Genomic DNA, 22,774 nt, shown 5'->3' with positions numbered 1-22,774 from the left:
CGAGGCAGCTGGTGAGATGGCCTGACTTCATAGCGCATGTACACTGCATAAAGGTGTTCAGGCAGCTGTGTGGCCGAAAACCTCACCTTGAGCAGTGGGTTCGGTCTGGAATTTTTTGAAGGGAGGCGTGTGACACTTGTGACACCCTGGTCACGGCTTTCCTCAAGGGACGCCATTTAATTGCGTCCCAGAAAAGCTATTTCTGGCACCTAAAAGCTGACTCGCCCCAAAATTGGTCCTCAGCACCTATTTGGTGGATACCAGCACCAATCATGGAAAATGACCTTAATTAGCTGTTTCTGGCACCTATTCATCGGTACGCCTTACTCTTTTTTCTGAATCTGGCACCTAAATGCTGAGCGTAGCACCAATCTAGCAGAAAAATGAACTACTGGCTGGTAGAATCATGTTGTTCTAGTATAATGACCCCTGGAGTCTAGCCTAAAGGTTGCCAGTGCAGCTACACTCTAAGACAGCCCCGTAGTGATCTCAGCATTGTATATGACGTTTAAGTAAGCAAATAATATTGATTTGTTCGAAAAAAAAACAATGTCATTTAAATATTTAAAAGTATTTATTTGTAATGCTTAAAGGGAAACATTTTTGTGAGTAATTGTCTCGATTTTAACCATTAAAACGGGTATTGCATTTTTGACGTCATCAAATAGCTCCAAAAAAGAAATGTAATGTTTTCATTCCGTTCAAGGCCGCTGAAGAAACGCGAGATCTTGCGTGGGACATTGTCCGTTGTTTGCCGCGCAGAGTTGTGCCGTGGTTGTGCCTTTTTCATCCGTTTCTTACTTATGTGTGCATGAAGCTTTGATTTTGTTTTTGGTTATTGTGTGGCCGGTCAGTCAAACGCCCCTGTAGAAACCGGATGCTGCGTTTGATCGAGATGGAGTCAGACGATGATTGCAGAAAGCTATTGAAAAGAGGGCCGGTTGCGTGGCATGTCTGTTCAGAGTTGACATTTTGCTTTACTCCAGTTTATGACCTGAGAGCCTGGCTGGAAGTGACGGATCCAAACTTTTCACGTTAAAATGGCTGAGGGTGCAATAATCTCTACATAGCGGGCTGGTATAGGAGCGTCTTGCTATGCTGCACCATAGCTGGCTAGTGATTCTCTTTTGGCTAGAAATGGCATTAATCATTATCTCCACTGGCGAAAATGGCACTTGACATCACCGAATGCAACGTTCATGTTTGTTAGGATACATAAAATCAGGAAGATTACGCGAATAAGGTAGGCAAACGTGGAATAAAATAGGTGCTGGATGTTTTGGTTTTGGTGCTGAATCAGCAAACAGCAAATACGGAGTTCAACTAGACGATCTGGCAACTTTAGGCTGTGTGGAAGCAATTAGGTGCCAGATTCAGATATTAGGGTCGAGTAAGCATTTTGGGGCTGATCAGCAATTAGGTGCCAGAAACAGCTTTTTAGGGACCAGAAACAAATATTCCCCTTCCTCAAGTATGGTTTGAGGAGACTCCATTGAGAGCTCAGGGGCATAGACCATCCCCTCCACCTGATTTAGGCGGTCTGCTGGAATCACAGAGATGTCCTCCCCCAATATACGATTGCTGCAGTTTTTGAACAGAGACATACCCCGCGTTCGATGTCTCTCGGACGACGAAGATTCTACGTCGTCCGGCCAATCACGTTCAAGGTCAGCGGGGGCTCGGCTGCGGTTATGGAACGTGATTGGCCGAACGACGTAGAATCCTCGTCGTCCGGGAGACATCGAACGCGGGGATCGTCCGGCGCTATGATATTTTTATTTGGAAAATTGTAAGATGTCAAAAAAATTAGTTATACTTACAGTAATGATAATTATTTCCTGATACCACAGGAATGCTAGTTGATTTTTAAAGCTGGTGGTGTGTCCCACGGTAAGGAGATTTCTGTAACTTGGAGCAAACGTAAAAGCTTTGATGTGCAGGGTAATCGTGATGTGGCATTTTCATTTTTGTTTGATCTTTGTCCTTAACAAGAGATTGTTTTCATTTGTTGACAGAATTCATTTGTTGAATTGGTAAGAGGGTAGAAAGTTTTGTTTTCATGATTTGGCACCACATGCTTAAAGGGACCCTCCCACCTTAACATTAGATTTGAGTTGATATAGCCAAAATGGGGTCCCTGGCTCACAATTACCGGTTTCGGCACTTACAACATCGAGAAATGCCTTAAATCGGAAATATTTAATTTAAAAATTGCAGCATTTTGATTCAAAGGGGCTAATGCAAAAGAATACCCCTCTGAATGTGTGACGTCAGCGCAGATATCTAATGATTTTTAAATGTTTGACTAAAACGTTTTGTAGCATGCTGTGGTATATGCTGCTTAGCGCGCAACAAATGCCGCACTTTCAAATAGTCGCTAAGAACAGCGGAGATCCCAAAAAGTAAACAAAAGTAAAAGTCTAATATCTTGAAAACCGGTGAATATTTTTCGATGAAATTTGGTAGATATTTGTTTTTGCTCTTTCTGAACCGAGCGACATTTTTTTTTTTAAATAAATTTAGCCCGAACTTTTTGATGGGAAGGATTCACAAGGACAGAGCCACCGCTAAGCGAAGCTTGTTGCGATGACCCTGCCCTCTACCCTCCGATCGCGCAATTCCGATTCTATGGCAGAATTTAGTCCAAAGTTTAACGTGCGCACAAAGCCGCGCACGGCCGGTCCCCTCGCTGACTTCGCCTGGCTACGGCCTGCCACCAACCGCAACCATACCTGTCAGGAGGCCCATAAATGTCGAGCGCCCGTCGTGCTTCGAACCCGGACTGTCATAACCGGGAACGCGTGCTCTCACCACGCGGAGTCCAACGCTCTAACCAACTGAGCTACGGGACCGGCATCACTTTCATGCCAATTCATTAACTTTTTTGAAGGTGGGAGGGTCCCTTTAATCAGTTAGCAGGGTATAACCCTACAACCTACATACTCCAAGTCCAATCTACCAACCTACTACCTACCTACCAGTACCAGCCTACATACCACTCAGACTTCATCTTCACACATACAGTTATATCTGGTCTGTATGGAATTATTTGCCCATTTGCATAGTAATCTTGATCTTGATCAACCATTACAAATATACTGAATAATACTGGTATCCTTTTACTCACTAATTAATTTCTGTAATGGTCTTCACTGCATGTCTGCATGTTATATTTGTAGGCTGCAAAACTGGGCCTGCAATATACACCCATGCTCAACAAACATTAGTAGTGCTTAGCTAGGTATCTATTAAATTCAGGGTATAACAAAATTAATATACCATAATTTGCCATTATTTCAGGTGAGAATTAAGTCTTCTGGCACCATGATTCTACAAATTGTGGCTGGAGTGGTGGCTTCATATGTGGTCTTTTCACTTGTGCTGCTGTTCTTCCCTGGAATTCTGCACAAGAAGAAGCAGGCGGCATTTGTATGCCAGCATATCAGTCACAGAGGAGGTAAGTAATGCTGACCAAATTACCAACTATTCAGAATGATCAAGACATATCTGAGCACCCTGCTCCCATACAGGATCACCATTCACCACCACAGCTGATCCCATCCCCCTACTCACACAGTAGGACCAGTATAATGCCTTTTGGGGCGACTAACGGAGCGAGCGAGAGGGTGGGCCTTGCACGTGCGAAATTGCGAGGGGGTACCTCCAACTGACTTGTGCACGGCACCCTTCTAACTGGTCTCCAGCGATGTGCTAAATTTGAGCACAATCGGCCCAGCCGTTCTCGAGATCTGGAAGCGGCACCCTGCACGTGCAAAATGGGTCCCATCTGACTTTTGCACGGCACCCTACTAGCTGGTCCCTAACCGTGTACCAAATTTGAGCGCCATCGGTCCAGCCATTCTCGAGATCTGGAAACGACCCTTGCACGTGCGCACGTGCAACAGCACCCCAACTCTGGCACATGGATATGCATTGCCTAGTGGGTGCCTACCCACATGCCAACTTTCAGCGCAATCGGCTAAGTAGTTACCGAGATATTGCAACAATTACAAAAGTGACACCTCTTCGTTTTGCACGTGGCACGTGCATAAGGGGTCACCTACATGCATCGGGAATAGTTCAATACTTGGTAGAAGGAATGAAGCTACCCTACAAAAATTACCGCGTGTAAATCGGTCAAGTGGTTGACTTGCTGAGATATAAGCGTCGCAAAATCGTGACCACGGCCGGCCGGCCGGCCGCTCATACTCAGAAATTTCCGTTAATCTAAGGAAAGACTCCGCTTGCTTCGCTCGCTCCGTAACCACTGCAGCTCTGAGCTGCCCTACAGGCTCACCACTAGGGATGTCGATCCCAGACCTTTTTCCCAATCCCAGGATTTCAGGATTTTCGAGGGAAAGACCAGGATATCCTGGTATGCCGGGACTGGTGTTTTCTCTTATAATCCAAGGTATTCCATTCCAACATAACTTCGACTGACCTGGCGTATGATCATTGTGTATAAATGTGAAATAAAATGTGTAATATGATGTGTGTTTAACAATGCAGGAATGCATTTGAGAAAGCAGACCAGCTCTGTGAGCATTTACCTACATCTTATACACCTGATACCTGGAGTTTGGTTATTGTACGAGCCATGTCCGCATACTCTTTGATGATTTGCATTATCCTTGCCCCTTACAGGTGCAGGTGAAGGACCTGAAAATACAATTGCTGCATTTGAACAGTGAGTGCTTGTGGTCGGCTGGGGTTCAGCTTTAGTTTCTGGGTTATTACCTATATGATAAATGCTACTGTGTTTTTTTGTGAGGAATGGTTTGCATGATGTCTTCAGGTAATCAGATTAACTTTGGGAAATAGTTTTTAGGTTATTTCAAGATTTGTTTGGAGAAAAGTAAGCAGTATATGCAATATGTATTTGAGGCTACTGACAATCTCGATTTTACCAGACGCTCGACCCTGACGGCCGTCGGCTCGTTGTTTGGTCACGGTCCGTGTATCGGCGTGCGGCGCGCCTGCGGTTGACTGGCTGTGACTCTGCCGACCGGCAGTGCGGTGGTGGACTGCGGCACCGACATGCTGGAGCTGGACTGCCACCTGAGCCGCGACGGGCGGGTGGTGGTAGCGCACGACCCGCACCTGCGGCGCGACGGCCAGCCCGAACTGGCCATCGCCGAGCTGGACTACGCCCAGCTGCCGCCGCTGCTGACGCGCCTACCGCTCGACTTTGCGCCCGGTGAGCGGGCAACTGCCGCCGGGACCGCCCCGTGACGCCTGACTCTGTTTGCCGGGCAGTGGGATGACGAACTGATGTTGGCTGCTGACGACAGTTATGCTGGGTCAAGTACTTGGGCTCCCTGCTCACCCAGTGCCAGGAGGGAAGGGGTGGAGGGCATCCTCTTACCAGTGCGTTTGATGTGGTACTTTAGTGGCCTCTGTCTCAGCATGATCAGACAACGTTCTTAGGTAGTATTTTTTTTCGGGAAATTTTACATGTCTTATATCGTAACAACCCGCCAGTCCGAGCCATGCGTCCAGGCCGTCTCCCCGCCCGCTGACCATCCCACCCTACACCGTCCCCTGTCCAGGTGAGAGTTTCGACGCGTCGGCGTTCGACGATCGCTCGCTGCCGCTGCTGTCGGAGGTGTTTGAGCGGTTTCCCGACACACCGATCAACATCGACATCAAGGTGAACCGGGACGAGCTGGTGGCCGCCGTGGGCCGCCTGGTGGCCCAGTACCGCCGCCAGGCCATCACCGTCTGGGGCAACTTCAGCGCCACCGTCACCAACAAGTGCTACAGACAGGTACAGTGCCAACAGCGGGGCGGTGGGGCGACACCAGGAGAAGGCTTGTTTGGTTCAACAGACTGGTCTGTCTACATATGTGAAAGTACCTACATATTACGTACCATATGGTTTGTTGGTGCTACTGCTCAGGTTGTTTGGTCATGTGCAATGTGCATGCTATTAGTCCGAAGATACGCATGTTGCTGTTCGGTGCGAAGCTGCGCGTGTTTCCGAGCCAATACCGAAGTGTGACCGTGGTGCCGCGGCGGCCGGTTGCAGGACCCCAGTATCGGCCTGCTCTGCTCGATGCCGGCGGTCGTGAAGATTGTGCTGTCGGCGTACGTGGGCCTGCTGCCGTTCCTACCGCTCAGGGAGACGTTCTTCGAGGTGCCCATGCCCAGCATACTGTACCCGTGAGGCAGCCACACGCCCCGTGCCACCCCCGTCACCACCACCGCGGCGACAGCAGGCCTTTCAGTACAAAAGCGCGCTCCCTATGTTACTTGTTTTTCAGATACCTGCTCAATCAGTGAGAGTTAACTTCTTTAGTTGCTCAAATACCTTTAACTTTTGATACCGTCGGCCTCTAGCTCGGTCATTTTAAGCAGACCTGTAAATGCCTTAACAATTGTGGCCTCAGAAGTTAATTATCCATGCACATTACACAAACACATATTGTCATTGCGAAATGGCATTAATGCCGTTACTTATCACGAACCACAAATTGCACATTCGAATATATGTAACTACCAGTAGTTTTTATAAAGAAATCCGTCTCGGCATAATGTTCATTATCTGTCTTACTCTTGACAATTGGCATGTTATGCATTTCTTACCTATCTAACCTCATCGGCTCGGAGTGTGACGGTCCACCTGCCGCCCCGCCCGCCGTTTGCCGACAGAATGGTTAAAGGCAGGTTCGCCAAGTGTATGGTGTGGCTCGCCGATAAGCTACTGATGCGGCCTTTCATCCTGAACCACCTCAGACGTCGTGGTATGCAGGTGTGTACCCTCTCCAGCTGCGACATTTCGAGCAGCTGACGTGCTGTATTCTGCCTCAAACCCGAATTTCCGCAGTGTCAGTATCGCAAATTGATCATTTGTATGCAGTTTCAGCTGTCGTTAGATAGGTACATCGTCTTTTTCAACTTTTCGTGCCATATCGCTCTCAAAACGCGGTACTGGGGATGTGCGGGTTATTCAGGTCGGTCCTTATGACGTATCTGTGCGATCTATGTTCGTGATGTGCTGTGTGTATGACACTACAGTGACAGGCAAAGGGCACATTGATGACAACCGTTTATTGTGAATGCTGACTGCCCGCCTGGTTATGTTCAGCTCGGGCTTTCGCATTATGACCTCGCTATCAACGCACCCCCTAAAAAGCGATGTTCCGAATTCCGATGGATGAATGTGTGACCGGTCCGCTCGGACAGGTGTACCTGTGGGTGCTGAACTCTGAGGCCGAGTACCGCCGCGCGTTCGGGCTCGGCGCCACGGGCGTGATGACCGACTACCCGTCCCTGCTGCGGCACTTTCTGCGCGACAACCCGCAGTACGCGGCGCCCGGCCGCCGCCTCAAACAGTGAGCGCCGGCGCGCGGCCGTACTCGAACAGCCCGACTGTGATAGCGTGTGGCGCGCGCGCGGCCGCGGGCCGTCCGCCGCCGGCCGGCGCACGCAGGCCGCCCAACCGACCGGAGGTGGGGCTCTGGGATCACCCGCCATACTGTCATCGGCTCTCATGGAGGACTGCGGTCCGGTTACATTCTATCGGACATTATTTCGGTGTGGACGGACTTGTCAGTCACGTCCTCATCCGTTTTCTCTGCCTATCGACTCTTCGATCCTACACAACCCTGCTTTTACATTGCTCACTCTTCCCGTTAGTCTCAGCACAGACTATACTGGGCTATCTGAGACCCTCTCTGGCATCCCGGAGCTCTGCCAGGCGGGCGCTCCGCTCGTAAAATAATGTTGACCCGTGTTTTGCTACCATTGACCGCAGGGCTCTTGGTGGACGGTAGCTGCCAAACGGCGTATGCAATGCCACTATCGGGTCCCGCGCGCCCGGCCCATGGTTAGGTGGATAGACGGGTCTGTCGTTGGGGGGTTAGTGTAATTGTAATTGATTGAGGTAATGAGTGTCACTACAAAAGGGGAGTGATTGCTCGCCCAAATTACTCTTATTCCTATAATCATGTTTTAGTTTTTTTCTAGTGAGTTGTGGATCATAGCTGGCCTCTAAGGAACTCATTTGGTCACGCCTGGTACGTTTATGGTTATTACACGCGCGACGTGCGCGTATTTTAATTCGTACTGTGGTGAACGCGACCACGAGCTCTTAGTTACTCCACTCTCGCTCTCGTGCATTATCGGTAACGGCACTAGTCAGTTATTGTGAAGGTTTATTGGACGTCGCATTGCTATGGTGGCCTTGATAGGACATGCCAGAACCACTGGCTGGCTGTATGCGGGCAGGTTCTCCGAATGGCTCCTCTCCAATTAGTATGTAATTCAGTATTCGGTCGGAGATGGACGAAAAGAACAACTGTTTGCCTCCCTTTGACCCGATAGGCTGAAGACTGACGAGTCATACCAAATAGGCTAGTTCCTAGCGGTTGTTAAGCCCGATTCTTCCTTTATGGCAATTGCTTTTGCCGGCGGCCACGACAGCCCAGTTATGTGTGGGAACACTACTCAGGCCGGCCCTGGGATGTAACGGACCCGAGCTTCAGTATTAGACGTGTCAATCAGTGACTATTGATGGAATGCGTGTTTTAATTTCGCGGGCATGTGAGAGTAGGCGTGATACTTATTATCAGTGATACAACCCATCTGGTTACCAATTTATAATCCATTTTATGGTTGCTATGTCCCTTTGATTGCATAATTCGTGATAACGGCATATTTCGACCCAAAGGCTCTCTGCGGTTGCTCCAACAGCCGTGCGGTTGCATTGGTGGGGCTAGTATACTTAAGGCTTCAATAGCTCGACTTCAGTCTCCTTCCAGTTGGTGCCACCCATCCCAGCTCAATCCATCCAGTGTTGTCCAGCCCATTATCCATCCCAGACATACCCGGCATGGTGCCAGGTCACTGGCAGGTCACCTCAATTGATCGGGTCACACAACCCGCTCGGCGCTCACACTGTCCAGCCGTCCGGCCGCGCTGCCGCCGCGTTCTATGAACTCATTTCAGCCGCGATCTGCTATATAGAACGAACCCCACTGTCCTGTGTTGAATACTGTAGCTCAAATAGCGTATCCTTGTTGTCTTCGTTATAATGTTTTGTGATAAATCCGAATCGTAGTGAAACTAATGTGATCTCTAGTGTTACATGATTATTTATTTGTTTTGTTTTGTTTTCGTCGGGTGTAGCGATATTTACAAGCAGATGACATACACTATGAAAACTCGGTGACCCCGTTGCACTATTAATCTGTTTGCCTATATTCTGAAGCCGCCGTTGTTATTGTCGATGCACGCCTCTCGCGCCAGCGGAGGTCCCGAACCTCCGCCTCCGCTGTCCGGTAACACATCGGCCCGCAAATGAACGAGGTCCGGTCTGGTCTGATTTCCATCGTCTCACTGATGTTTGAGCACGCCACGACGGGGTAACAGCGCCACGATGCACTGAATACAAACGCCTTTGGAAAGCTCGCGTTTGACGCGCTGCGCAGTGCGGGTGCAGTTCAGTGTCCCGGGCCGCCACTGCCGAGCGCCGGGGAGGGGACGGTCCACATTTCACCAAGCCATGTCCCCTATCTGACCCGCCGCTGAACAGGACGCGGCAACAGAGGGGAACCACAGGGGAACGACAAGGGCTCTCGGACCGGCGCGGCGACCAGATGCGTGTGCTGTGTCCCAGAGGGGCGGGGTGTATTCCCAGTGCCGGCTGGAGGGAGGGCGGGTGGAGGGGCACAAGCAGCTGGGTCGTTAGCAGCCGAAGCGGGATCAGCCGGGCGGCGCCGCCGTCTCGGAGCACATTGTACTGTCACACCTCACTCGGGTATTTCGCGCGTCCACAGCCTGACATATGCACGGTGCCGGTGAGCGGCCGGCGGCGGCAGCGCGCGCCGGCCCGTTCCTCTCAGCGCGCTCCTCGGCGCCACGCCGCGGCCTCGGACACACACAGGTACGCCAACACACCCACACGGGCAACTCGCGCCGGGCCGCGGCGCCGGCGCTGTCTCTGAAGGCACGTTAGCAGTGAGGTGGCCGGTGCGCGCGGCGGCTCAGTCGTCCTCGGCAGAGGCCGGCGCCGGCAGGTCGGCCAGCGAGCGGCGCAGGCCGTTGGATGGCCGCAGCGGCACCGTCACGCCGGCCGCGTCCGAGTACCGCTCGTGGTAGCGCTCCTCGCGGATAAACTTGACCGACACCAGCCGACCTGGCCGACAGCGCGGGGACCACCGGTCACTCCAGATGGCACAGTGAACCATATTCGCGGGTGGGATGTAGAACGCCAGAGAACAGCCCAGCCACAAACTAACAGGACAACATCGGAACGCTACCTAACGGATTTCGGCACATTTGAGTAATCGACGATGGGAAAAGATGATTAGATTTAAACCCAGCCCTCCGGATCGTCAAATGTCTTAGAAAAACAGCATACCGAACCGCATTAGCTCGCACGAATCCAGTCAGTATTTCCCTAATTGAAATCTTGTAAGGGCTCCACTTCAACGTATTCGTGCGGCCTCTGCGCCTGAACAAAATTGCCTAATTCATCAGGTGACTATGTAACTTATAGCACAGCAAGACCCCCCCCCCCCCCCACACACACACACGTCCTGCTCCAAACTTTAATGTAGCCTGTCTCAGGCTGCGGCCAGTTATCGGCTTACCGTCAAACCAGCAGCCCTGGATGCGCTTGAAGGCGTTGAGGGCGTCGGCGTCGGTGCGGCACTTGACGTAGACGAGGCCCTCGGTGCTGCGGTCGTCGACGGCGATGTGCATCACAGCCACGCCGTCACACTTCTCGAGCAGAGCGTCCCGCACGTCTTGCTGCCACCCCGAGCTGGCCGTCTCGCTGCAAAAACACAAACGCATAGGTTAGGTACGGGAAATGGCATCTCCTGGCCACTTCACGCAGCACAACCAGGGATGGAGGGCAGCCTGAGTTAGGTCACTCTTAATATCAGTATCGGCTCATCGGATTACACATTCGGCTGCAGCCGATGTTAAAGCACCATATTCTGACAAGTGACAGGTTGTTCCACGCTGGCAGTAAATATGACAGCAAACAAAGAACAATAAAAGACTGAGGGTGTAGTGCGACTGACCAGGAGGGGTCGAACATGTGCCGGATCTTGAGGCAGTTGGTGCGCGTGTGGACCGGCGCGTTGACGCCGCTGCTGGTCTGGAAGGCCTGTCCGAGCCAGACGCGGCGCCGGTCGCGGCCGCCGGCGGCCGAGGCAGCGGCTCCGGCGGCGCCCGGCAGCCAGCGCCACACCGTGTGCGACTCGCCGGCCACCAGCACACACTCCTCGCGCAGCTGCAGGGCGGGGGCGGGGGCGGGGGCGGGCCGACAATGTGTTAACCAGTCGGATAAGACAAAGAGAAAACACGAGAACAGCTGCCACAACATTCTGCGTCCGCTGCAACGACTGAATGAAGCCACATCAAAGTGCTAGCTCGATCCTTACACCATCGCACCCTCCAGCGCCACTCTATCGGCGTAGTCCCGACCCCGCCTGTTTCCCTCTCCCTGTCCCCGGACTAGGTCCCCCCTCCCCGCCGGCCTCATAGTCTGACAGGGAGATACCAGAAAGACCCAAGCGGGTAGATCTCTCTGTGACTGACCAGACTTTCCCTGTTCGAAGTGACTCTCTCCTCCCTCCTGTCTCCGACCCTGCTCTCCCCGAACCCACCCATTCCCGGCCTCCTGACTAACCCGGCTCTCTCGGTCCCTGATGAACTGGCAGGCACGCTCCCACAGCGCCATACGCTCCCGGCTGGAGCGGTCGGCCGGCGTCAGCAGCTCGTCTCGCACATGGTCCACCGCCACGTACGGCTGAAAAAACGCAACTCGAGTCAGTAAGCTGGTACCGAAACAGCAAATTCAACAAGCACGTTTATTAATTCTATCACACAAATAAGGCACCAGAAAGGTGGTCAACGTCCAATATGGGACCGAAACATAAAATGTTCACTTTAGCATTACTGAGGCAGTCAAACAGCAGAGGGAGAGATCGGTCGGAGGTTGTACCTTGTCGGCGGTGCCGGCCGCCTGGAACGTGTGTCGTCGGACCACCTCCATGATGTTCTCCACCATCTGGTAGAGCTGCTGTTGCTGCTGCTGCTGGGATCGGCGCCGCCAGAGCACCGCGGCGCGCAACACCAGGAAGAGCAGGAACGCTGCGGGCGGCGGACAAATACAGTAACACAGGACGCGGCTGAGAGCGCTGTCAGGAACAGCAGGAACGCTGCCGGACGGCGGACAAATACAGTAACACAGGACGCGGCTGAGAGCGCTGTCAGGAAGAGCAGGAACGCTGCCGGACGGCGGACAAATACAGTAACACAGGACGCGGCGGCGGCTGGGAGCGCTGTCAGGAACAGCAGGAACGCTGCGGGGGGGGGGGAGACGGCCGCTATAGAGGGGCACGGTGATGAACAATGAAATGCGAAAACGAACGCTTCATGGAAGGTACCTAGCCGGTTCGGAAGCCAACAGCCGGAGTTGCTACCACGCGCTGTACTTTCATTTGTTTATTGAGGCCTTAGGGCGCAACGACTGCAAAGGACATTTTGTGCGCCCTTCAGGGTGTCCATGCCTAAAAGCCAAAGTAGATGAGCATTCAGTGTCCATTATCCATCCACAGCATTCATCATTCTGTGAAGACCATGTACCCTCCAAAGCTGATGTCTAGCACCCAAACACACCCCGGTCGCCACGGCTCATCTGGAACAGACAGACACCCACCTGCCGCCAGCAGGAACGCCCATTTGACGATGAAGGCGAGCGCGGCGCCGGCCAGACAGAGCCATGGCGTGGAGACGCCGGTGGCGCTCAGCGCCTTGTCGCCCTCGCCGTCCGCCAGCGGCTCGGCGCGCAGTCCCAGCGCGGCGTTATAGGCCACCAGCACGGCCAGGTCCCGCAGCTGGTCCTGTCGGCACGGGGCGGCAGCGGTCAGTGTACGACACGGGACGGCGGTAGTCAGTGAACTATACAGTGTACACCGTCCGGATAACAGACACGTCCGGGACGTCCGGGTAACAAACATGTGAGGGGAGCGTGTGCAGTCAGCACTGGCCGCGTAACAGACGCGGAACGGAGCACCGGCGGGCGACTCGCCACCGTGAGCTTAGTTATACCCGCGTCATTCCCTTCCAAAGGCTTGATATCACGCCACACACAGCTAACATATCCCCTTCCGCAGAGGGGCGGGCCGATACCAATCCCTTAACCCTCGCCCGCACATGCCATTTTCCCATCCTAGAACGCACATGGGGGGGGGGGTGGTTGCCACCCCCCCCCCCCCCGCGCCATTTCGTTCCTGTTGGAGATAGAGCTTAGCAGTAAAGACCAAAAAGATTCTTTGGGAAGAGACGAATCCAATGATACCCAGTTTTACCTTCTCAGGTCAGTCATTGACCTTCCAGGTCAGGTCAAACTAAAAAATGTTGCTGTTTTGGGTTACCGTTGGATATCAAGTGTGCTGCTTATCAAATACCGATGACGATGCTGTTTTCTGGTGCCAAGCCAGCTAGAACCTCTTTGTCACACTACCCGACCAGAATTTTGCTGCTGAGGTCATTTCAGGTCAAGTTAGGTCAAGGTCAATTATATGTGTTTGTATGTCTGTGTGTGTCTGTGTGTATACTGATGTGTGCACCGATTGTTTTTGGGTCCATATTACATGAAATCATGATCTGAGAAGCTTTTACCAAAAATGCAGTCAAAAAACTTCAAAAAAAGTAAATTCAGCTTGCCTAAAACGCAATTATCTTAGGTGACCTAGGTTGACCTTGACCCTGACCTTGACCCCTGTACATCGTCAAACAACATGCTCCATGATAGGTAGGAGGTAAGACTGGCAAAAAAGGCCGAAATCAGGGTGTCAAAAGCTCATAAGGCCCATGGCAAACGCAAGATGTTGAGAATTGGCCATTTGGGTCATGACATGACCTGAAAAACAAGGTCATATCTCCGAAACCAAAAATCACAGAAACTTGAAATTTTCAGTGGACATCAAGAAAGGATAGAGGAGCAGCTATACGAAAAATCAGCCTTCTAGCTCTAAAAATGTTGAGTGCAGAGCAGAAAGACTGCCTGGGGGGTGGCAACCACCCCCCCCCCCCCCATGTGCGGGCGAGGGTTAAATCGGAGCCACCCGGGATTCCCGCCGTCCTGTGTGTCCCTCCTGCCGTCCTTCTGCTCACCAGCGGTGCTCCGGTGGTCTCTGCCAGCTCCGGGAGCGGCACGGCCGCCAGCTCGCGGCGGCCGCAGAGCGCGTCCCGGGCGGCGGCCACCAGGGCCGGCTGCACGTCCGCCAGCAGCTGCACGGCCGGCTCCAGCCGCTCGCGCGACACGCAGCCGCGATCGTCCAAATCCGGGTCACCGCAGATCGGAAACACGCCCACTGCCGGCACATGGGGAGAGGACGTCACTAATAGACAGGAACGACCAGCGCCAGTACACGGGACAATGGGCGTCTACCATCAATACATTGACAAAAGTAGCGATCATGACTGTGACTCAGCTGCAGAAGTGAAAGTGTCCTCTGTCGGTGCACAGAACACAAAACACTTACCTGCACCGGAGGTGTCTGCCGCCGCCGCCTCTAGCTGGGCCACAGCGCCCGCCTCGTCGGTCCTCGACAGCCGCAGGTATGACAGTCCGAGCAGACCGAAAAACAGCACGGCCACCAGCAGGATGCAGTAGGGCACCAGGTGGGAGGCGCCATGAGCGTGCGCCGGCGCCGACTGGAAGCCGGCCTGGTTCCGCTCGGACAGCGCGGCCGCGCTGCCGCCGGCCGCCATCCGGCGCCGGAACGCCTGCAGCTGCTGGCTGGGCGTCAGCGAGGGCGGTGGCGGCGGCGTGTCGTCCGCCTCCTCCGGCTCGCTGTCCGAGCACGTGTCGTAGTCGGCGGCGGCCGGCGGTGGCCGCGGCGGCGGCGCGGCCGGCCGGCACCAGGCGGCCACCCGCTGGCGCAGCGAGCCGGGCCGCTCGGCCGGCGGCTGCTCGGCGCGCGTCACCGGACTCGGGTCGGCGCGCCAGTCGGAGGCGGCCGCCGGCGTCGGGCGCCGCTCCGGCAGACGAGTGCCCGCGCCGCGCGGGTACAGCGTCTCTGGATAGAGGCGGGTGCGGTCGAGCGACTCCGGCCGGTAGCGGCTGCGCACCGCCTCCAGAGGGTCCTCGGGCGGTACAGAGCCGCGGCTGGTGGGCGCTGGCTCCTCGCGGAACAGCGAGTTCTGGATCGGCGGAGTTGGCGGCGGGGCCGGGTCCTCTCTGAACATCGCGCTGCGAGCGGGCGGTGTAGGCGCCGAGTTTTCTCCAAACAGCGGGCTCCGGCCCAAGCGGTACGACCAGCCGGCCGGCTGCTGCGGCGGGTCCGCGTCCAGCATCGGGCTGCGGCCGGCCGGCCGGTGCACCTCCGACAGCGAGTCGAACCGTCCAGTGGCCGGCGAGTCATACCGTCCGGCGAACGTCGCGCCAAACCCCAGCTCCACCGGACTCTGGGAGGCCAGCGAGTCGTCCGTCCCAAACGCGCCCGGATCAGACTCGTCCATCTCGAAGGCGGCCGTCTCCGAGTCGTCCATCTGATCGACCTCGTCCATCGGCTCAGAGAACTCGGCCGGCTCGGGCTCAGGCTCGCGCGCCGGGGGCGGCCGCGGGCGCCGGGCGGCACCGACACCGTCCGCCACCGCCAGCAGGCCGTGCCCATTGACATCCGCAGTGGCGGAGGCCCGCAGTTTGGCCAGCTTCTTCAGGTAGAGCCCCCGGGTACCCGGCGAGATGGGTCCCGGGTTGTGTCCCAGTCGCTGCAGCTGCTGCCTCAGCTGAGAGTCCGTCAGCTCGTCGGTCTGCTCGTGGCCGTTGGACGGCACATCAGGAGCCACCGACTGCAAACGCAAGCAAACATATACTAATTCAGGAAAGTAAAACGATTGTTAAAATAAATCCTGATTAGCAAATTTCATTTTTCCTAAGATATACAACCACAATATACAACCAGAATAACAAGATGAGATGCATGAAAAGACGCAAGCCCACATTACGAAACATTTTTTGAATGGTCAGAAATGGGAAAAATTAAGTTTATAAATACATCGTTGCGACAAATTTCATAAAGGAAAGCCGTCAATTAACCCTCGCCGGCCGAGAGGGGGGGGGGGGGCGAGTGCCGCCCCCATAGGGTTTTTCCGCGATAGCTCCGAGCAAGCTGGCGATAGAGAGCTGAAACTTGGCATACCTGACCTTTGATTCAAGCCGGATCTTTTGACACCAACAATATTTTTGGGTCAGGTCAGGTCACTGACCTATGACGTCATAAGTGAACCTCTACACGGTTTTCAGATGTCGCAACTTCGCAATGCCCTCACTGCCAGGGGAGCTTTCACAGGGAAATGAAACTTGCAGGATCTAGTATCCATTACGAGTCTCACAGCTTGTATATCTCGGATTTTTCCTAAAGGTCATATGAGGTCAGGTCATTTTCGTGACCTCACCACTATAAGTCAATGGGGAAAAATAAAAACTGCTATTCTGGCGCCGGGAACGATCTCCAACTATCTCAAGCACACAGAATCGTGATTTGATGCACTTCTTGCAAGGTTAAATGCGTCACTTGCAAGGTTAAATGCGTCACTTGCAATGTTGACCTTGCGTGACGTCATTTATGACGTCATTATGGTCATATTTGGCCATAAGCCGCAACATAGGAATCATAAACAGAATTAAATACTTATTGGACAGGAAATCACTTCTTTTGCTCTACAACTCATTAGTATTGCCCTACATAAACTACTGCACTGTCGTATGGGGCTTCACTTTTCCAACTTACCTAAACAAAATTGAAATCCTTCAAAAACGTATTATCAGAATCATTGATAATCAGCCTAGACTTGCTCATTCGGATCCCATTTTCAAAGCCCTAAACCTGCTAAAAGTAAAAGATATTGCTAAACAACAGCTTCTTCTAATTATGCATCGAAAGTTAAATGGATCTTTACCACCATCTCTTGAAACTCTTTTCTGTTTGCAGGCTGACCAAAACATCCAAACAAGAACTACACACCACTTCCGAGAAACATTCACACGAAAATTATATCGCACAAAAACTGCCTTCTGGCAAGGTCCTCGACTTTGGAACAGTATTGTAGCACCCCACTTTTTGTTGTCAGAAATTCCTGAATTGTCGAAAGAAACTATTAAAAAACATACAAAAACGCAACTCATCCTCAATTATACATAGCAGTGCACAGATGAACAAGGCCCTTTCATGTCAGTCTATTAAAATTTACATATTTTAACATTGATAAGTACCTTTTAACAACAACACACAGAACAATATACCATACCTTAAGTCTCTGGATACACCTTTTGCCACATTCATATGCTGTGACCTGGGGACTCGACCAGCAACAAGCTCTGCTTAGCTGGCCGAGATTCCCAGATCACGCCATAATAACACACTAATGCATGACCAGCCTTATTTTCAACTGTATGAATGAGACCCCTCTAACCCTTACCCAATGTATGAATGAAAAGTATGAGTGTTCTTTTCGGGATCGTAGTGGGAGGTTCAGTCAATGACTCATTAGTCCATTGACTTCTTTCTGCCTTCTTCTTACACCATACTAACATCCCTGGCCCTCTTTTGTGCTTATATTTGGTTTATTTCCACCTCTTAGGAAAAAATATTATTTTTTCGTTAATAACTCCCGATGAAATTGAGCTAGCGAGTCGGGAAAGCCACCAATGGACTCAAGAAGACCTGCCGAATCGAATGGTGTGCGACATGACCTCTTTCGACCAACTTCGTGACCTGGGGGCGCTGACCTGACCGTGACCTGAGGTCAACACCCTAGGTTGACCTGACCCAAACAAAAAGTATAGCATTTGAAGCGCCTGAGCGAGGCGAACACGATGCTGCCAAAATCGCGGCTCTGCGGCCGTTTTTTGCGAAGTTATTCACCAAAAACTGAACCGTATCTTGGGGCACTTGACTTGGCCTCAGAGGTCACCGGACGTTGACCTAGGACCTTAAAATCGGGTACCAATCTCTGCGTCTTGTAACGGCGCACACGCTCGTTTTTTCCGCGACGCGCTAGCTCCGCCAGGGGCGAAACGGCGAGGGGGTCGTAACCGCCCCCCCCCCCTCGGCCGGCGCGTATGTAAAAATCCAATAGGTCCGGCGAGGGTTAAATCGGTGCTATGATGGGCAGCATAAGTGTTTTTAGCTGGCAGCAATCGCACGAGCCAGGGCATCAGTAGGCTGAGACATACAGCAGTGAGCAGGCTGTTCGTCTCTGGCTGTCAACTCTGCCCGAATCGTCTACCAAGTGGCTGGCCGCCCGGACACATCTCGGTCGGGTCACACACCCACCTGACTGATGCCATTGCTGGCCGACTTGCTGGCATCGAGCAGCTTCATGAGTTTCTTCTGGTAGATATGTCTGGTGGAGGCAGTGATGGGCCCCGGGTTGGCGCCCAGTCGCACCAGTTCATCTCGCAGCTCGGCATCGCTCAGCATGGCTGCTCAGTCGGCGCCGTCGGCCGCGCTCAGCGCATCACCCGCGCCGCTGGCAATGTGTCCTGCCGCCGTGCCTGCACACATACCGATCAGCTCACTTCACAGCATGCAATACATACATGTCACATGAGCACGCTGGTCCACATACGCCCGACACCATGACGGAAAGCATCAGTTCATTAGAAAGGCATCTGACTTTACAATGGCAATTGGCAAGGTTGTTCCTATGTTGTTGGGAAAGTGGTGCTTACATTGCTTTGTGCATGCGAATCTACTCACTTGCTTATCATTTTCCTAAATTGCATGCTTGCTTTTTTGATATGTATGTGGTCCTATGGAGTAGCATCGGTATAGCGGTCAGTCATTGCTGGATTTGGCGTAAATACTGTTTGCATGGTATCAGTAAATCATTCTGTTTTTTTTTTTCACTTTCTTGGCAGGGAGTGCCACGACTATAGTTCGTTTTTCGAAGTTCGACCCTCACTGTAAACGTCTTTTTAACACAGCACGAGAATTGGTATAATTACTGAGAAAACTCGTTGGCGCACAGTGATTTCGCAGACGATCAATTGTATCAAAATTATTTCCACCTGGCTCCAGCCTGGCTCCTTTTTCCCAGACTCGCAGCCCGGTATTTGCAACCCCACAAGGATCGAGGACTTGTCAGGAAGTATAACTGGACTAATTAATAAATCGCACGGCGTTTAACGTAACAGTATATAATCGGTGTTAGAAACTTATTTTGAAAATATTAGTTCATATCTCCATTACAAAGTGTGTTAACCAATTTTCTCAGAAATTCAGCTAGCAATTCTCGTGCTGTTTCCAAAAAGATGTTTACAGTGAGGGTCGAACATAAAAAACGAACAATAATTCTCTTTATGTTTTCTGGGTTAACGTAAGGTTCTGTGCGTCGCTGGGACTGCGGTGGGGGCACTCCTGGTTATCTGTTAATGGATGGCGGAATATTAAGAAAAAAAGTGAACCGAGGTCAATAAAGATCAATGACCTTACCTGACCTTCAGTTGACCTTGACATACACCCTAATGCATGGGAGCAACATCAAATCACATGTTTGAACGTTTGAAACCACGGCAAACGCGCAGCTAATGCGAGCCGACATACGCCGAATCGCGATTCCGGCCAAACATGGCCTCGAGAAATAGGTCACAGGTCAAAGGTCACTTGGGTCAGGGTCATGGAATTTTCAAAGTAGGTGTAAAATTGACTAACGCGAGGGAACTGAAAATTTCGTCGAGATCGGCCGCTTTTTGCGCGAGTTATTCGCGAAAAACCACGGGGGGTCCATCCGACCCCCCTCCCTACACATGCGAGGGTTAACGAAGACAATTTTCGCAAAAATGTCCCAGCAGATTTCCCAGCAGTCCCAGCAAAAATGTCAACAGCACTTTGAGCTAAAAGGAATGGTGATGCGCTACTTCCACTCCTTGTCATGGTCACTCAATCATACAACTTCATTAATGTAAGCTGCCATCATGCAGTGACTTGTCATAAGTCGAAACCAGTTGTCTGATGATTGTTTCAATGTTTACTCTTATAAAGAAAAAGAATACTGCAACCTAGAAACAGCATCTCGTGGACTCATGCCTCATGGTCCATGGAAGCACTTAGCAATTAAAAAAAGACTGCAGTTTTGAGCAAAATGATCATACTGGAACAAAATAGCAGACTGGATAAACATTCACAGGAAACTGGTGAAAGGATGTCTAATGGAAATATTCTTCATTGGACAGTTCCAAGGTCTACTTCTGTGCCCACATGTTCACAATCACCAACAGATATCTAGCTGAAGGGAGTTGACCAAAAACAAAGCATAAACTTTTGCCATAATAACACAAAGTATATGCAACAATCCTACTCCTTAAGAAACCACATAAGCAGCACAATCATATGTGATGTTCACAAAAAAAAAACTGGACAAATCTGCATGACCTGTAATTAGCTGCCTCATTTATAATCAGATTCTTGATTGTGAAATAAGAATCTTACATCAATAATTCAAGTCATAGGAAGTTGAAGCCCATTCACACTGTCAATTCCTTCAGATACTGACTGGACAGTAGACACCTGCCAGAAGAGAGTTCAGCACTCTTGCAAGTTTGTGCTACCACATGTACTTCATTCAAAGTCCACATCAGCACCACAGCGCACTAAAGTTGCCCTGTATACAACATAAAGTCCTAGCACTGACAACATCTGGTCCAAATTGGCATTCTTTGCAAACTGGCTATGTAAAGAAGTGCTAAGATCCTGACTGCCAGGTTGCAGAGCATGGCAACAAATCACAAGCCACATAGCTAGGGTGATCAATCTGCACCACACCAATCCAATTGGAATTATGCACCTGTCCACACACACACAGACACATGTGATCACAAAATGTAGGTGCCAGGTGGTTGAGACTTAACTTTGCTATGTGATTGATGCCTGTTTATGATTTGATACCTTTTTGAGTGACACTACTACTAGTGATTCATTTTTGTGACTGAGTGCAATACACTTAAGCAGTTAAGCACATCTGAATTTGGATGGCGCAAAATGGTGCAAAAACAACTGTCAAATATACTCAGTGGCCAACACTAATTGCCTCTTGTTTGCTTGTTGGGGCTTTAGGGCTGAGCGCGTGCTGACTACAAAGTTTATTTTGTGTCCATAGTCATACACTATTCTCTCACATATAAGTTTCCTGGACAACAATACATCAAGAGAGTGGTTCACCTCAGTGCCAAGTGTGTGCCAACACCACTCCATGCAAAATCTGCACAATCTGCACAGTTAATTGTCATCACAATGCACAGAGAATGAGTGCCTCTACACCACTGAGTTTTTGACTAGATCAAGATTGTGCCAATACAAGGGCTACCCCTTTGACCACCATCACATTGCATCGCATTGTGATGCTTTGCGATCTAATCTGGCTGCAAAAGCATGAGGTAGGTAATCATTGAATGAATAAGTAAAATGTTTCCTTAAAGGGACCCTCCCACCTTCAAAAAAGTTAATGAATTGGCATGAAAGTGATGTCGCTCGGTTCAGAAAGAGTAAAAACGAATATCTACCAAATTTCATCGAAAAATATTCACCAGTTTTCAAGATATTAGACTTTTACTTTTGTTTACTTTTTGGGATCTCCTCAGTTCCTAACGACTTTATTTGAAAGTGCGGTATTTGTTGCGCGCAAAGCAGCATATACCACCGCGTGCTACAAAACGTTTTAGTCAAACATTTAAAAATCGTTAGATATCTGCGCTGACGTCACACATTCAGAGGGGTATTCCTATGCATTAGTCCCTCTGAATCAAAATGCTGCAATTTTGAAATTCAATATTTCCGATTTAAGGCATTTCTCGATGTTGTGAGTGCCGAAACCGGTAATTGTGAGCCAGGGACCCCATTTTGGCTATCTCAACTCAAATCTAATGTTAAGGTGGGAGGGTCCCTTTAAAGCTCAATTTAACAGAAACATTTGATAAAAATTAATGCAACAAGATAGCAGTTCTTACCTTACTTAAGGTAGGTACCTTAATCTGATCAGAATTTAGAGGCAAATTACCCTGACGAGAATCATCCTCATCATGCTCATGACCTTTTAGGCCTTTCTAGCTCCTATCAGGTACCATGTATTTACCCAGTGGGAATCCAATGTTGATTTGAACTGCTTGATAGTGGCTGCGACAAAGACTGTTTGAAGCAAGCCATTCCAGTTATTGACTGCCCTCACAGTCACTCAACGATTTTCTCCTTGGCCTGTAGGCAGTCATTCAAACAAATATCATCGTAACTAGTGTTAGCGTTTAAAGCAGATGGTTTGCACCAAGGCTATATAAAAGTTCGCGCCAAGGCGATAAGTGCCGTCTGCACTGGCACAGTTTGAGCTGGGAACAGTGCACGAAACCAGTTAGAGCTTGCTGGTCTGGAAACAACAATAATGCCAATTATGAAATTGATATGCATTATTAAATGATAAAAATACTGAAAGACTCACAGGAAAAAAGGACGACCGACGTACGAAACCTTCTTCAGGGTTGGCAGGGGCGTCGGCGTTGATCAGCGGCCGCACAATCACGCACGGCGGCAAGCAAGGCAAGTTGGTGGCAAGCGCAAGGCAAGCGCGCGCCCACGAAACACCGAGGGTAGTTTTGGCGCAAGTAAGACAAAAGCGATCCATGTGAAAAGTTAGTTGTCTAATCAACTGCAAAATATTTTTTTTAATTTGGTTTTTATTGTTTTTTTGTAGTTTTAAATTTTGAAGAAATTTATCTCCCATTAATAATAGCGAATCTCTTCAAATTATTTCGCTG

The 22,774-nt window shown here is 50.9% G+C and overlaps 2 protein-coding genes across 7 annotated transcripts; one reads left to right on the top strand and one right to left on the bottom strand.

The window, feature by feature from the left end:
- The first annotated feature begins 727 nt into the window (after nt 1–727).
- On the top strand, nt 728–9,407 carry LOC122379005 (lysophospholipase D GDPD1-like). Of its 4 annotated transcripts, none has more exons than XM_043360805.1 (8): nt 728–771; nt 3,301–3,457; nt 4,645–4,687; nt 5,013–5,197; nt 5,550–5,767; nt 6,029–6,162; nt 6,652–6,751; nt 7,186–9,407. In XM_043360805.1, the coding sequence occupies exons 2-8, from the start codon at nt 3,325–3,327 to the stop codon at nt 7,336–7,338; spliced, it is 966 nt and encodes a 321-aa protein (XP_043216740.1). In that variant the 5' UTR covers nt 728–771; nt 3,301–3,324; the 3' UTR covers nt 7,339–9,407. The 4 variants fall into 4 exon arrangements, with proteins under 4 accessions (XP_043216740.1, XP_043216739.1, XP_043216738.1 ...); XM_043360804.1 differs by lacking the exon at nt 728–771 and adding an exon at nt 1,624–1,890; XM_043360803.1 differs by lacking the exon at nt 728–771 and adding an exon at nt 1,750–2,033.
- LOC122379003 lies at nt 9,078–22,533 on the bottom strand. 3 transcript variants are annotated; one of them, XM_043360801.1, is made up of 10 exons: nt 22,459–22,533; nt 18,306–18,526; nt 14,508–15,819; nt 14,137–14,336; nt 12,677–12,860; nt 11,960–12,108; nt 11,645–11,764; nt 11,034–11,245; nt 10,596–10,780; nt 9,078–10,138 (listed from the first exon to the last, which is right to left on the bottom strand). In XM_043360801.1, exons 2-10 carry the CDS (start codon nt 18,450–18,452, stop codon nt 9,987–9,989), a joined length of 2,661 nt encoding a protein of 886 aa, XP_043216736.1. In that variant the 5' UTR covers nt 18,453–18,526; nt 22,459–22,533; the 3' UTR covers nt 9,078–9,986. The 3 variants fall into 3 exon arrangements, with proteins under 3 accessions (XP_043216736.1, XP_043216735.1, XP_043216737.1); XM_043360800.1 differs by lacking the exon at nt 22,459–22,533 and adding an exon at nt 22,102–22,189; XM_043360802.1 differs by lacking the exon at nt 22,459–22,533 and adding an exon at nt 18,732–18,926.
- Nucleotides 22,534–22,774: the final 241 nt, after the last annotated feature.

This window comes from Amphibalanus amphitrite, unplaced genomic scaffold, assembly GCF_019059575.1.
Source record: "Amphibalanus amphitrite isolate SeventyFive unplaced genomic scaffold, NRLGWU_Aamphi_draft 000069F_arrow, whole genome shotgun sequence".
Taxonomy (NCBI): domain Eukaryota; kingdom Metazoa; phylum Arthropoda; class Thecostraca; order Balanomorpha; family Balanidae; genus Amphibalanus; species Amphibalanus amphitrite.
This window is presented reverse-complemented; position numbering and strand designations above follow the sequence as displayed.